The sequence below is a fragment of the Muscardinus avellanarius genome (genome assembly GCF_963383645.1).
Source record: "Muscardinus avellanarius genome assembly, chromosome: 2".
Classification (NCBI taxonomy): Eukaryota; Metazoa; Chordata; class Mammalia; order Rodentia; family Gliridae; genus Muscardinus; species Muscardinus avellanarius.
Window position 1 is genome coordinate 133,432,405 of NC_137787.1, and position 15,999 is coordinate 133,448,403.

Here is a 15,999-nt window from a genome sequence, read left to right on the forward strand (position 1 = left end):
TTATTATTTGAATAGTTCATTAATATTCAGAATAGGTGTTTAAGTACATTGACTTGATATACCTTTATGTATTCAATTACTGATATTGTGAACTATTTTTAAGTGTTATACTTGTTTTCTTTAACTAACTTGTGGTGAAATAAATTGAAATGGATAACATTTTAAAATATTGTTTATTAGAAACATAAATTGTCAAGCCGGGCGTGGTGGCGCACGCTTGTAATCCCCGCGCTTGGGAGGCAGAGACAGGAGGATTGCGCAGGTTCGTAGCCAGCCATGCTGGTTTAAGAGACCCTGTTTCAAAAATATAAAATAGGTCTGGGAGTGTAGCCCGGAGGTAGAAGGGCTTCGAGGAACCCCAGTACCACCAAAAAAATTAAAAATTAAGAAAAGAAATATAAATTGTCAAGCAAATTGTTCAAGAGAAATGTTTAGTCTTCTCAGATTCTAAAATTAAATGAAGAATAGAACTAAAACCTTGGTCTTACAAATTAAGCATTTAAGTCCATTTATAGTTGGTAAATTATAAGTTAATAATTTTATTCAGCCGATTTTTGTCAAGGGATTTAATATGCTGCATTTTTCCCTGGCAGGAGCTAATTCCAGAGTTCTACTACCTACCAGAGATGTTTGTCAACAGTAACGGATATAATCTCGGTGTCAGAGAAGATGAAGTAGTGGTAAATGATGTAGATCTTCCCCCCTGGGCAAAAAAACCTGAAGACTTTGTACGGATCAACAGGATGGTAAGAGAGATTTTTTTTTTTTTTTTCTGCTTGAATAGTCATCAGGACACTAAAATATTCTAAAGTACTGTTTTGGTTTTAACTTTTACAAATTGCCACTTAACATCTATAAATTCAAGAAAAAAGAAAGAAGCATTTCACTGTGGTCTTCTGGCTGTGTTCTTTATTGTAGCATGGATTTTCTTTCATGAGGACTAATCAAGGAATGGTAATTCAGTTAGGTTCACTCCCTAAGGAGAATGCAATCAGAGGAGCGTCTGTTGACTGATATCACATTTTCTAAAGTGCCTAAAATAAATACTCATCCTTTATTTTTGTCAACTGTAACTGATACATGCATATAATTCCTCAACCCCTGTTTCCAAAAAACTTTCAAAACAGGAAAAAATTACATTTGGAGCATATTTATATGTAGGAAATTTAAGCTGTGAAACATACCTTATGATGTAATATGATTCAGTAGAAGAGAATACCTGCCTTGTAAACACTCTTTTTAATGTGTATGACAGATGTCTGTGTGTTCAAATAAGAAATGTGTAAAAAGAACATTTGCATGTAGGAATTTTATGGATTTAAATATATTTTATATTTTGGATCTCAATGTGGTTTTGTTACATGGAAATGAACCACTTTATAAAACAACCTCTCTAGTACTATTATTCATGGTCATTTGAGGGACTATATCAATAAAACCAGTGACCTAAAATAGTTAACCCTTTTCACCCACTCTCAAGTTTTTCTAATTCTCATAATTATGTTTTACTTCTTTTTATAGTTTATTAAATTTTGATTCAGAATTGAAATAAGTTCCACATATTGCAGTGGGACCTATGCATACTTCAGTCCCCTTTTCTGTAAAAGCTTTATTGAGGTATGATTCATATACCATAAAAATCTACCCACTGAAAGTGAAAAAAATCAGTGGGGTATAGCCTATTCACAGATTCTTGTCACTACCACCACAAACAATTTGAAAGCATTTTTATCAAACCATAAAGAAACCCCAAACCTATTAGCAAACCCCAAACCAACTTCTCCATTCCCCCCAAACAACCACTAATCTACTTTCCTAATCTCTTGCTTTTGTTCTTTCAATCTCTCTGCCTATCTGGACAGTTGTTATAAACAAAACCATGCATATATAGTTCCTTCCCCCCACCCCAATAGACAGGTTTTTACTTCACTGCCATTAACATATTTTGTTTCTAAGAAACACTCTTTTTAGCTGGTCATGGTAGTACAGAACTATAATATCAGTACTTGGGAGGCTGGGACAGGAGGAGCACAGGTTTGAGGACAGCTTCAGCTAGTAGTGAGAGTCTCATCACCTAGCAAGACTGTTTCAAAAAAATAAAAATAAAATGGGGCTGGAGGTGTAATTTGAAGGTAGAATGACCCTGGGTTCAATCCCCAGCACCACACACACACACAAAAAAAAGAAACACTCTAGTTTTAATGTACTTTAATTTACAGAGTTGTTTCTTACAATAGCCCAGTGTTTAAAAGCACCAGCCAGATAGATAGACATATGTGCAGTCCTGTCACCCACCTTTGAGGGAATTTTGTGTGTTGCATAAATGTTATGTGCATTCCAACTTACTTCTTAATCTGTAAGTTTACATTTTCAGACATATGGAGTTATTTCATACTATTATCCCCGAACGATTAATTATTGCTTCAATTTATAATGTGTGTGAGGGATTGTACTTCTGCAATGCATACTTCTAAAAGTGTGTAGTACTAGGGATTGAACCCAGAGGCATTCTACCTCTAAGCTACACCCCCAGCCCTATTTATTTCTGTTTTGAAACAAGTCTCACCAGGTTGATGAAAGTCTCATTACTTGCTGAGACTCCTGGAACCTGTGATCCTTGTGTCGCCTCCCAAGTGCTGGGATTACAGGCACACAGGCTTGCTCCTTCTTAATGTCTTCTCTGCCATGGCTCACTCTCTCTTTCCAGCTATCATGATCTCTTCATTGATTTAACTGACAGTTGATATGGCTTTAAAGAAGAATTGGCATTCCGATACTGGTGCTAGAAAAATGGGTGCTGGAAAAGTGCATAAATATATGCCAAAAATTGGGGCCCTTAGTTCTTACTTCATGTCATATAGAAAAATTAACTCAAAATGTATCATAGAAGTATAAAACCCAAGAGTATAGAAATTCTAGAAGAAAACATAAGAAGTCTTTGTGAACCAAGGTTAGACAGAGATGTCATAACTATGACAAAAGCATAGGCCATAAATAAAAACATTGACAAGTGGACTGTATTAAAATTTCTTTTTAAATAGTGCTGTTATAGCCAAAATATGGAACCAACCTAGGTCTTCATCAACAAATGAATGGATTGCAAAATTATGAAAAATACACAGAATGGAATACTACTCAGCTATAAAGAAGAACAAAATCATGTCATTCTCAAGAAGATGGAAAGACCTGGAGAACATTATGTTAAGTGAGATCGGCCAAGCACTGAAAGAAAAGGGACATATGTTTTCTCTAATATGCCCAAACTAGGGAGTATAGGAATACCAGAGGGACTCCAGATAATGGAGGGGAAACCTCAGCAAAGCTGAAGTGGAAGAGTAGGAGAGGAAGAAGGCTGAGATTGATTAATGGAGTAGCTACATCTGAATATGTGTAAAAGCATGAATGTAGCATGGTTAACCTGGACACTCATTTTTGGGAGGGAGGAAGGGGAAGTGGGGTGGAGAGGACACCAAACACAGTCTGAATGTATGCCAATTTCAATATGATCCACATAAAAAATTAAAAACTAATAAAATAGTGCTGCTAAATAATTAACAGACAAGCCATAGGCTGGGGAAAATACTTTTAAGCACATATAATTAGAGATTATTTTCCTAGACTTAATAAATTTATTACTGATATGCGTACTTGAAACAGAAAAGATAGCCATGCTTCTAAAGACCAATCTGCAGGGCAGTATCATACCCAGAATCTTTTGAATGCAGGGATAGCTATCAGTGATTATGTTGAGAAGCCATCAGGTAATTAGTAGCAGTATAAAGTAAATAAGACCATACATTCTTAACTAAATCTGCAGAAAAATGAGTGCTTTTCTGATTTTCAACTAGCATGTTGGGTGGTAATACAGTCCAACTAAGTAAGCTTGCCAGATAAATGACATCCCTAGATTTTCTACTCGTGGGTATCTTTCTAAAGCTTATTGCCCCTGGCTTACTATCCTCCTATGCAAAGGATGGAACTGAAATCTAAAAATCAAGTCTGTTTTCCTCCATACCCATTATTATTGTATGAAGTGATAGAACTCTGTATCTGTCTTGTTTTCTTCTTTAGATTGACAGCTATCACCATAGCTCCCTTTAATGCCAAAATGATTATGGCTTGTTGCTTATAATCTCTTCCATGATAAAAAAAAAACCCTTTGTATCAATGCTTTACAGTGAATAGGGATCATTCAAGTGCTAACTAAGCCAGGCTCTGGAGAAAAAGTAAATTTTTTAGCTCAGCTAGAAAGTTATTTTAGCTTCTACTTGGCATCATTTGGCCATTGTCTGATGTATTGAAGATTTAGGAATTACGTACTGAAAGACAAAATGATAAAAAAAAACACCTGCCCTTATTAATTAAAATAAATGTTATTATAGACACTATGCAGTTTGCATGTCTTCTTAGCTACCACCAGCTCCTGACTACCTGGGCTTCATATCCCCTCAGATGTAGCTGCCTACATTTTTTTCACGAATTTCCTCAATCTAAGAAGTATTGCTGATGACTGCTACAAAACAGGATGGATACCTAATCTCAGTTACTTTATGCCATGCCCCGTGACAGTCCTAAATCACCTCAGTGTGAAGTTAACCAAGGTAAAATAATGATGCCTGAAATCCCAGTACTTAGGCGGCTGAGACGGGAGGATGGCAGGTTCAAAGCCATCCTCAGCAATTTAGTGAGGCCCTCAGCAATTTAGCATAAGTTTAGAATAAAATAGGGCTGTGGGTATAGGTCAGAGGTAGAATTGAACTTAGAGGCTCAATCCCCAGTGCCATACACACAAAATGACAATAATGCTTTTAATCTATGCCAATATTTTAGTATCTATCTTTTGCCAGATACCATGCCAGAACCTCAGGCTTATCATTCTTATAAATCCTCAAAAAAATCTGTGATAAGTAAAACCTGCACCCCAGTGAGGTCAATTAACTTACCAAATAACACCTACTTATAAAGTACTAGTGTTCTTAGCCATAGTCTGTCTCTAGGATAGGTCAGTAGCGGTCAAAGTAGCTTGGGGAGGGTGATGGGTAAGAAAAAATAGATGAGTGGGAAGCAACCCTAGACCTATATCAGGGCCCAACTACAGTGACTTTTTGGACCTGCCCTTTGGTCCCCATATCTACTGCTGTCACCTGCCAGCCTTACCCCATAAGGGTGCGGAGGAAGGGGGCTAGCCAGGAAAACCTTTGCTTATATACAGCTGAGGAGCCCCCATTCCCTTTACTCAGCAAAGGGACAAATGATTTACTTGGAGAAGTGAGGCCAAGACAGGAGGACTGCAGGTTCTAGGCCAGCCTCAGCAACTTAGTAAGACCCTGTTTCAAAATTTTAAAAAAGGGTCGTGGTGTAACTTAGAGACAGAATGCCCCTGGGTTCATTCATGCCCAGTACTCCCCCACACACACACAATGGAGAAAATGACATTCACTTACATTCTAAGCTTTGGAATCACTGGAGGTTTTTTTTTTTTTTTTTTTTTTTTTAGGGGTGGGTGCTGGGGATGAAATTCAGGGCCTTCCATCTCCGGTCTACACTCACAGACCTTTGTTTAATATATTTTTTGGAAACAGGGTCTCACTAAATTGCTAAGAGCCTAAGTAGCTGAGGCTGGCTTCGAACCTGCGTGATCCTCCTGTCTCAGCCTCCCAAGTACGGGGATTACAAGTGTGCACCACCACGCCCAGCTGGAATCATTGGATTTTAAAGCTAAAATGAATCCTTTACTTGAATGAGGAGATTGAAGCTCAGAGAGCCAGAATAGCTGGTGGAAGGCTTGAACCCAAGTGCTTTCTAACTGGGTGGACCTGGCATAGTAGACTGGAATTCTGAATGTAATAGACCCACATGTAGTCTTTACATTTTATATTAAATACAGCTTTATAGATGACTTGAAAATCAATCTAGATTTTTCATCAAGGACTCTCTGCCTGACTAATTATTCATATGATCACATAGTTGTTTTTTGTTTTTGGTTTTTTGTGGGACTGATGTTGTAACCCAGCATCATTTTACCTCTGAGCTATACCCCCAGCCTTATTTTTTACTCTTTATCTTGAAACAGGGTCTCTGAGTTGCGGAGGACCTCACTAAGTAGCAGAGGCTGTCCGCGTTCCGAGATCCTGTCTCAGCCTCCCAAATGCTGAGATTATAAGCGTGCACCACCACACCCAACTCACATAGGTTTTGTAAAATCCCTTAAAAACACCTAGTTCCCAATTGCATATCACTTGTGGTTTTATGGTTGGGCTTGGGGGAGGGGTTGTTAGGGGTGGAATCCATGGGCATTCTACCCTGAGCTATATCCTAATCCATTTTGTTTTGTTTTGTTTTGTTTGTTTGTTTTGGTACTGGGGATGGAATCCAGGAACATTCTACCTCTGAACTATACTCCTAGTCCCATTTTATTTTTTATTTTTAAACAGGGTCTCACTAAATTGCTGAGGCTGACCTCAAACCTGTTATCCTTCTCACTCAGTCTCCCAAGTAGTGGGATTATAGATGTGACCCACCACATCTAGCTTCACTTGAGTTTTAGTACGAGAATTAAAAGATTATTCATCGGCCGGGCGTGGTGGCGCACGCTTGTAATCCCCGCGCTTGGGAGGCAGAGACAGGAGGATCACGCAGGTAAAAAGCCAGCCGCGCGCGCTGGCTTAGGAGACCCTGTTTCCAAATAAAAATGTAAAAATGGGTCTGGGAGTGTAGCCCAGAGGTAGAAGGGCTTCCAAGAACCCCAGTACCACCAAAAAAAAAAAAAAAAAAAAGATTATTCATCAATAGAAACAGCCTTTGATATGTTTGTGAATTATATCATGTACATTAGGGAATTTCTCTTCCTCCCTCTCACCCCCCTCAGTTAGGTCACCTTATTTGCTCATCTATAGTATCTCCTTCTTTGTCGACAGTTCCTCCTATGACCCATTTTCTCCCTAGCTTCCACATATTAGGAAGAGCATCCAGTTTCTTACTCTTTGTGATTGACTAATCTCACTTAGCATAATATTCTCCAGTTCCATCTATTTCCTTGTAAATAACATAATTTTTTTCTTCTATATGGCTGAGTAAAATTCCATTGTGTACATATCCCACAGTTTTGTAATCCATCATTTGTTGATAGACATCTTGGCTGGTTCCATAGTTTGGCAATGGTGAATTGTACAGCTATGAACATAGATACACATGCATTAGTTTGGTAGTTTGGTGTCCATTCCTTTGGGTAGATACCCAGAAGTGGTCAGTTCATTTCCATTCTTCTGAGGATCCTCCATACTGTTTTCCAAAGTGGTTGCACTAATTTGCAATCCCACCAACAATGTTTTAGAGTTCCCGCTTCTCCACATCCTCACCAGCATTTGTTATTGTTTGTGTTTTGAATGATTGCCATTCTAGTTGGAGGTAGGTGAAATCTTAGGGTAGTTTTGATTTGCATCTCTCTGATTGCTAATGATATTGAGCATTTTTTCATACATTTAATGGCCATTTAAATTTCTTCATTTGTGAAGTGTCTATTTAGTTCACTTGCCTACTTTTTGATTGAGTTATTTGTTTTCTTTCTTTCTTCCTTCATTTCTCTCTTTCTTTCTTTCTTTCTTTCTTTCTTTCTTTCTTTCTTTCTTTCTTTCTTTCTTTCTTTCTTTCTTTCTTTCTTTCTCTTCCGGGTCTGGGGATGGAACCCAGGGGCATTTGACCTCCAAACTATACCCCCTGCCCAATTTTTTATTCTTTCTTTCTTTATTTATTTTTTGGTGGTACTGGGGTTCCTGGAAGCCCTTCTACCTCCGGGCTACACTCCAGACCTATTGTTACATTTTTATTTGGAAACAGGGTCTCCTAAGCCAGCACACGGCTGGCTTCGAACCTGTACGATCCTCCTGTCTCTGCCTCCCAAGCGCAGGGATTACAAGCGTGAGCCACCACGCCCGGCCTTTTATTCTTTATTTTGAAAAAGGGTCTCACTAAGTTGCAGAGGGCCTCACTAAGTAGCTGAGGCTGTCCAAGAATTGCAATCCTCCAGTCTCAGCCTCCCGGATGCTGGGATTACAAGCGTGCGCCACCACACCTGGCTAGTTATTTATTTTCTTAGTGCTGAGTTTCTTGAGTTCTCTGTATATTCTAGATATTAGTCCTCTATCAGAGTAGTCAATCACTAAGCCAAACATGGGAAGGAGGGAGGGTGAGGAAATGGGGTGGAGATTGGGGAAGGGCTAAATGAGTGATGTGTGCATGTATGCCTCTACTATCTTGTACTCCATTAAGATGTATGACTACAGTGCACCAATAAAAATAAAAATAAATAAATAGTAAAAAAAAGAGAGAAACAGCCTGAGAAATGTTATAACACCATAAAGACTATTTAGACTCTGAAATAGCTTCTTCCTCTTATTTTAACAGAGAATAAAGTACATGTATACTATGACAAATAATTTTATAATTACTCAGAATACTTTATTGCAAATAAATTAAATATAACAAAGTATTTACTCCTGATACTAACATTGCCAGTTGAAGAGCTGACATCTATTACTATACCTCTTACTTGTTGCATCTTGTCATTTTAAACATTAGAGCAGTGCTGGATTTTACGCTAAGCACAGTGGTATGTGTCTTTAAAATAAGTCCCACCATATAGTTACCCATAAATGTGTAGTCCTTAAGCCAGGTGTGTGTGCCGCTCCAGCAACCAACTATAAGGTTTCCGTATACCTGGGTGAAGTCACTGTCCCTCAAAGGCTCATTTGCACATATTCTAAAGAGTTAAGTTTCACAACTGACTAAAATATGAAGGACAGGTGCTTGTCCATGTCTGAAAATAACATAAAACATTTTCAGAAATGAATAGTGAAGCCGGGCGTGGTGGCACACACTTGTAATCCCCGCACTTGGGAGGCTGAGACAGGAGGGTCGCGCAGGTTCGAAGCCAGCCTCAGCTACTTAGTGAGGCTCTCAGCAACTTAGTGAGACCCTGTTTCCAAATAAAAATAGAAAATAGGTCTGGGAGTATAACCCGGAGGTAGAAAGCCTCTGGGTTCCACCCCCAGTACCACACACACACACACAAAAAAAAGAAATGAATAGTGAATTCTTTTTTAAGTAATGAGTTCCAACTTGTATTCATGAAGAAATAAGGCACTAGGCTCTCTGTTCTGACCAGTTTTCTATTATTTTATTGATGAAGGTAGAAGGACTTGTGAAGTAGCCCTTTGCTGCATGGAATCAAATAACAATTGTATAATTTGCATAAATGAATATTTGCTGCACATTTGGGGAAACTGAGTTGCCCCGGTATTTGATCCCTGCATTACCCAAGAGCAGTTCCAGGGTAAATAGATCCTATGCAGGCAGTGCCCAGCACATAATGGGTGGCTTGAGAAGTTTCTTCTTTCTGTCTTCTGTTGGATCATCCTTAGGTTTAATGCCCCTGAGTTCAATCCTCGGTACCACCACCAAAAGAAAAAAAAAATACAGAATAGAAAGGGGGAGAGCTCCCACACATCTTTTGATAGCCATCATTTGCTTAGAATTGGAGCAGAAAGGCAAACCCAAAGCTCTGCCTGTGGCTGGGACAGTCACCAGCTGCAGAGCCATGGACAGGTGTCCTGCCACACGCACTGCCTCTCCGCAGTGCTCCTCGGTGCCCCGGCTGCTTTCCTTTCACCGAGTTCTCTCCTTCACAACGTCTTCCCATAGGTTTACCCACTCTAGGTTTTGGTCAGTGTTCCTATCCTACTGTTGTTCCAGTGACCTACATATTGCCAATTTTTGTGAAAGGAATATTTATTTGGTGTATATTTCTATAGTATACAAAGCCTGGGCACTGGAATAAAGTATAGAAGTGTTAAAATATTTTTTATTTCCAAATATTGTTCTGTACCATTAAAAGTTTCTTAGCCATGTGTGGTAGTGCATGCTTGTAATCCCAGGACTTGGGAGGCTGAGACAGGAAGATCATGGTTTGTGGCCAACCTCAGCTACTTACGCCCTCCACAACTTAGTGGGACCTTGTTTCAAAATAAAGAATAAGCCGGGTGTGGTGGCGCACACTTGTAATCCTGCACTTCGGAGGCAGAGACAGGAGGATCACACAGGTTTGAAGCCAGCCACACTGGCTTAAGAGACCCTGTTTCCAAATAAAAATATAAAAATAGGTCTGGGAGTGTAATGCAGAGGTAGAAGGGTTTCCAGGAACCCCAGTACCACCAAAATAATAATAATAATAATAATAATAATAGTAATAATAATAATAATAATAATAATAAATAGGGCTGTGGATGTAGCTTGGAGATAAAATGCCCCTGGGTTCAATCCCCAGTACCACGAAAAAGAAAATAATAAGTCTCTAACTTCATATTGACTGGGTAGTTCATATGAGATTTTGGTCTTATGAAACAGGTTTAGAGAAAATGTGCTCAGTATATTCGTAATTTGGACTAGGATTATCTTCAGTTATTTGAAGGAGTCTTTTGTAATGAGCCTAAAGTATCAAATGAAAATGTCATATATCCCAAAGAAGTGACATTCACAGTGCTAGAAAGACTTCATCTCAGCATGGATTAGTGTTCTGTATCCATGAGCATTCCCTCCTCCTTCTTTCAAGTTGTCATTAAGAAATTCAAGGCAAGAAGACAAAATAACAAAGCAATGATATCGCTGATTATTTAAATGTTCAGCTTCATTTTACTATGCCAACAATTAAACAAGTCTTTGATACATTATAGCAGCCTCAAGTGTGCACAACCTTTTTTTTTTTTTTTTTTTTGCATCACTAAGGATTGAATCCAGGGGCATTCTATTGCTGGGCTACACCCCCAGCCCTAATATTTATTTTATATTTTGATGCAGGGTCTCACGAAGTTGCTTAGAGCCTCACAAAGTATCTGAGGCTGTCCTGAACCTGCAACCCTCCTGCCTTAGCCTCCAAAGTACTGGGGTTCAAGCATGCTCCATCATGCCCGGCTTTACAAAATATTTTTAAAAGTAAAATGGTAGCCAGGCATTGTGGTGTATACAATTAATCCCAGTACTTGGAAGGCTGAAACAGTAGAATGGCAGGTTCATGGCCAGCCTCAGCAACTTAGTGAGACCATCTGCAACTTGGTGAGACCCTGTTTCAAAATAAGAAATAAAATAGGTCTGGGGGTGTAGCTCAGAGGTAGAATATCCCTGGGTTCCAGCCCTTAACCACACACACACACACACACACACACACACACACACACACACACACACACACACACACACACACACACACACACACACACACACAATGGTATTATGATTTTTTAATGATGCATTTGTTTTAGTCCAGTGCTGTTATCGTTGTTGCTTAAGTTGGGGACAGTAACATATCTAATTGGTTAGAATTGTCTATGCTTTGTAAATACAGTGAAAAGAATTATTGTTTTCCTGAAAAACTGTGAAATTCAAAATTTGGTCTCATTAGAAATCCTAGACAAGTAATATAGTCACTTTCAGTAGACATTTCAATACATTTTAAATGCATTGAGTTTATACATCAAGAATGGCTTGCTTTATTTACCCAAGGCTAGCCTGATTATGACTGACTTACTCATGAAACATTAATAAAGAATTGTGTTCAGTTCTAACATGATTATAATCTGACCTCCTGACAGAGGACAGAAGTAGAAAGTATCTCAGATAGCATTACCCTGATGCTGGGTCCATCAATCATAATCTACCCTACTTAAAATTTGTGTTTTGAAAAAAGGCCTTTTGGGGGTGTGCAGTGATCAACTCGCCCGTGCCCCCGCCCGGCACATGCCTGTTGCCGAGACCCGGTGCAGAGTGATCCCAGCCTGCAGCGTGTTCCCTGGCGCTTTGAGGTGCAAGTGTCTGTCTCAGTTAACTTTTGCTTTCACTGCACTACACCTTTACAAAATGTTAATATTGGAAAGAAATCCCTTTTGTGACAGATAATGATTTGAAATTGGGGGTAATTCTAAAACATGAAACACCTTGCTTAAAAAAAGAACTCTGAGGAGCATTTATTCAATTCAATAGGGAACTCTTAGTGTTGCAGGCCATTTTGCATGGGCGCAGTGCATCAGTGAACTGGCAAGGATCTCTGCTCTCACTGAGTGTGCTTTCAGTCAAGAGATAATGAGCAATAAATAGGCAAAATTTAAAAACCAGGCAAGGGCTGGGCGTGGTGGCGCACGCTTGTAATCCCAGTATTTGGGAGGCTGAGACCGGAGGATCGCGGTTCGTGGACAGGCTCAGCTACTTAGTGAGGCCCTCCACAACTCAGTGAGACCTGGTTTCAAAAATATAGAATAAAAAATAGGGCAGGGGGTGTAGCTCGGAGGTCGAATGCCCCTGGGTTCCATCTCCAGACCCGCAAAAAAAAAAAAAAAAAAACAGGCAAGGTAAGGGATCAGGAGTACAGGGAGGGCTCAGATTGCCTCTCACTGAGGCAGAGCCGGGAAGGAGGCCAGGGGAGGAGCAGAGTGACATTGCAGACAGCAGTGACATTGCAGAGTGACACTGCAGACAGACATTGCAGGCAGAGGGGACATGTGGAGCAGGCCACCCAGGCGGGATGTGCTTGGCGAGGAGACCAGTGTGCCAGGGTGGGGAGAGCGTGTGGCCATCTACTAGGAGAAGAGAACCAACAATAACCAGTCGCACAGCTCTTGAAGGGCCTCAGGAGCACTGTGTCTTTCACCCTGCCTGAGCAGCACGCGCAGTCATCTCGATGCTTTGAGCAGAAGTGTGAAAGGAACACTGGCTGAATATTGGGAATGAACAGGTGTGGCATCAGGGATCTGTTCAGAGGTACTGGGAGAGATGATGGTGGCTTGCACTGGGGGAGCAGTGAAAGTAGTAAAAGTTAATCCAAGCTGAGCATGCTGGCACACACCTGTAATTCCAGGGCTTGGGAGGCTGAGATAGGAGGGTCACAGTTTGGAGGACAGCCTCAGGAACATAGCAGGATGTCTTTCCCAGCCCTAACCTCAACCCTTGTCACTGTTTTGTTATTTTTTTTTATTCCTTCCTCTTGTAACAATCACATCTTGTCTATTATTTTAATTAGCTGAACAATAAATATTGACTAAACACTTCTTATTCAATGATCATTTAAGAGTGATAGATAATCCCCATCTTCCCACGGCTTACTCTCTGAGGCCCCAATATTATACTTTTGAAACAAGGAAGTATTAATTGGTAATAACCCCATTCCTTTGTTGAGCACTTTACAGTTTGTATGTAAATCAGTCTCACAAGTAATTTTGTATGCATTATCTTCATTAAGTGACAGAAGGGTGTCCTATGTTCTGAGTAAATTCACAAGAGAAAAGGCAAGTTCTGGGGAACTCAAGAAGCACACAGGGGACTGACTCAGAAGGGTAGTTACGACTTCAGAAATACAAGGAGGAGGAAATGCTTTTAGATTAGGGAGAAAGGAGCAGGGAAGGCAGAGAGGTCACCTGGAGTCTGTGCACCTGGAGTCCAGGACATGTATCAAGGTTTGAGAGGCCTGGACCAGGTGAGGCTTAGGCTGAACGGAGGAGCCCTGGGAAGCCGGAGACGGAGGATGCCCTGTGAGCCTGTGAGCAAGGTGGCTTCAGGAGCCAGCGCCCCCAGCAGGATGCAGCGGATTGCAGTAGAAAGAGGTCACAGTTGGCTGCAGAGCGTTTGGAGAGCGATGAGGACAAGGCAGTGATCCTGTGTATTATACATTCAGTAACCAGTTAAGTCATGAAACAATTTGTCAAGGAACAACTTAACCCCTGAGAAAGAAACATTTAAAACAACTATGTTCCTTTACTTAAAGCAGTTGGAACAGTTGAAGTAGTAATAGCTAAAACTTGTGTTTAATCACAAAGAAAAGATGGCATAGACACATTAGAGGTAGGAATTTAATTTTCTAATTGCCACCTGCAATATATGCAACTCTGTTCTGAGGATATTTTATTATTAAAAAAATGGGGGTAATAAGAGAAAAGAATGGGAACTTTTGTTTGTTTGTTTGTTTCCCATCTCTAGAAGAGATGGTAATTCAGTATACTCTTAAAAAAGAATTCAGGAGAAATGACCACTTTTACAGTTAATGTCAGTAGCCTATTTTTCTTTTTCATAAGTTTCAGAAAGGCTTTATGCCAAACCTATTAGAGAGAGATTCTCTGCTGTCTAATACCCATGAGAAAAAATGGAAATTAGAATTAGGTAAGTATTATCCATCTAAGTGATACCCTCTCTGCCTTCCTATCTCTCTTTATTTCCTTCCTCCCAGATCCCCAGGGTAGAGTTATGGATTGGGAATTGGTTTATCTGGGCTTAAGGCAATTGCTTCTGCTTTTAGATATGCAAGTAGATGGTAAAGAAAGCTATTAAGACCATTATGACACTAATAGCTTCTTAATCAAGTGTTTTTTTATATTTTTTCATTTGTAAGAATTATACTAAAATCTTGTTTCAAAGTCCACAGTGAGTTCATTTATGAAAACAGTTCAGAAAAGAACAAATAGCAGTTGTCATGTATTTAGTAACAGATTAATAACTATTTATAGTACAACAAAAATCCTTGGTATCAGCTTCAGCTTATATTAGATGCTTGTGCTTTAATTAATGTGATAGCTAATATTCAGTTCTTAGATATCCATTTTACTTTGAACTGGATTTAGCTTTTAAATGTTCTAAACTGGATTTTTTTTTCCTTCTGTATAGTAACTGGCAAGACAGAAAATCTATAAGACTTTATTTGTTTAGCTTCTGTCTCTGTCATTTAATTTTATAACAAAAAAAAGTACTGTACAAAATTTTTTTGTCATGTGGTACTGAGGACTGAACCAAAGAATACTCTACCACTGAGCCTTTTATACTTTTTATTTTGAAATAGGGTCTCCTTAAATTATAATGCACTGGCCTTGAAACTGATCTTCCTGTCTCAGTTTCTCAAGTACTGGGATTATAGGTATGAGCCACCACACCTGGCTCATAGAAAATTATTTAACAATAACTATCATTTGATTAACCATGCTGCCTTTCTAATATACGGACTAAAATTTATTAAAGAATAATCAAAATAATGTTATAAGTTTGCTTTAAAAATCATTACAAACAACTATAAGCAAATTTTAAAACTTGAGACAAAATGGATGAAAACTGAATAAAATAAAAATATTGAGATTTATAAGCCTAAGAAACTTGGTAAAATTTTTCTGTCCCCTCAGAAAATTCAATACCTATATTATTTTCTAGGCAAAATTTTACCAAATTTTCAAGAGACATTTATACAAGTTATTTCAGAAAACATAAGAAGCCAGGCACTTCATGTTATGATGATAGGATGATACTGATTCCAAAGTATTTGAAGTGAAAAAGAAAAGAAATAGGACCTGTTTCATGTATGGCCATAATACAGTATCAGTATACTCAACGTGTGTGTGTGTGTGTGTGTGTGTGTGTGTGTGTGTGTGCGCGTGTTGCATTATCACTTTGTGGTTTAACCCTTTAAGATCAGAAGAAACAAATCTGAGCATGGTAGCAAACTCCTGTAATCTGAGTATTTGGGAGGCTGAGATTGGAGAATTAAAGGCTAAAGACAAGCCTCAACAACTTGGGGAGAACCTCATCAACTGCTTTAGCAAGACTCTGTTTTAAATAAAAAGTAACAAGGTGTATAACACAGAGGTAGAGTTCAATCCCCAGTACCAAAAAGTTCAGTTTAATTTAAAGAATAAGAATTTTGGCTCCAACAAAAAACATGGGAAAATCTAATTGATATATGACATAGAAGAGAGTATAACCACAATGTTTGAAACCAACAAGGAACTGTTACCTGAAATACCCAAAGAACTTTTTCAAATCAACAACATAAAGACAGAAACCTCCATAAAAAATAGCAAAAGGTATAAACAGTAATTATAGAAGAGGAAATTCAAAACACCAGCAAGCATATGAAAAATATCCCAAATTTGTCAATAGTCAGGATGCAGTTTAAAACGAGATATTGTCTTGTGTCTATTA

At 39.0% G+C, this 15,999-nt stretch overlaps 1 protein-coding gene across 5 annotated transcripts in view; it reads left to right on the forward strand.

The window, feature by feature from the left end:
- Positions 1–15,999, forward strand: part of NBEA (neurobeachin) — a gene marked incomplete at both ends in the record, with an annotated part of 621,684 nt that overhangs the window by 566,288 nt on the left and 39,397 nt on the right. For all 5 annotated transcript variants that reach the window (XM_080719963.1, XM_080719960.1, XM_080719962.1 and 2 more), the window contains one exon: positions 594–746. In XM_080719963.1, the coding sequence (XP_080576089.1) occupies positions 594–746 (153 nt within the window). The remainder of the gene's footprint in view (positions 1–593; positions 747–15,999) is intronic.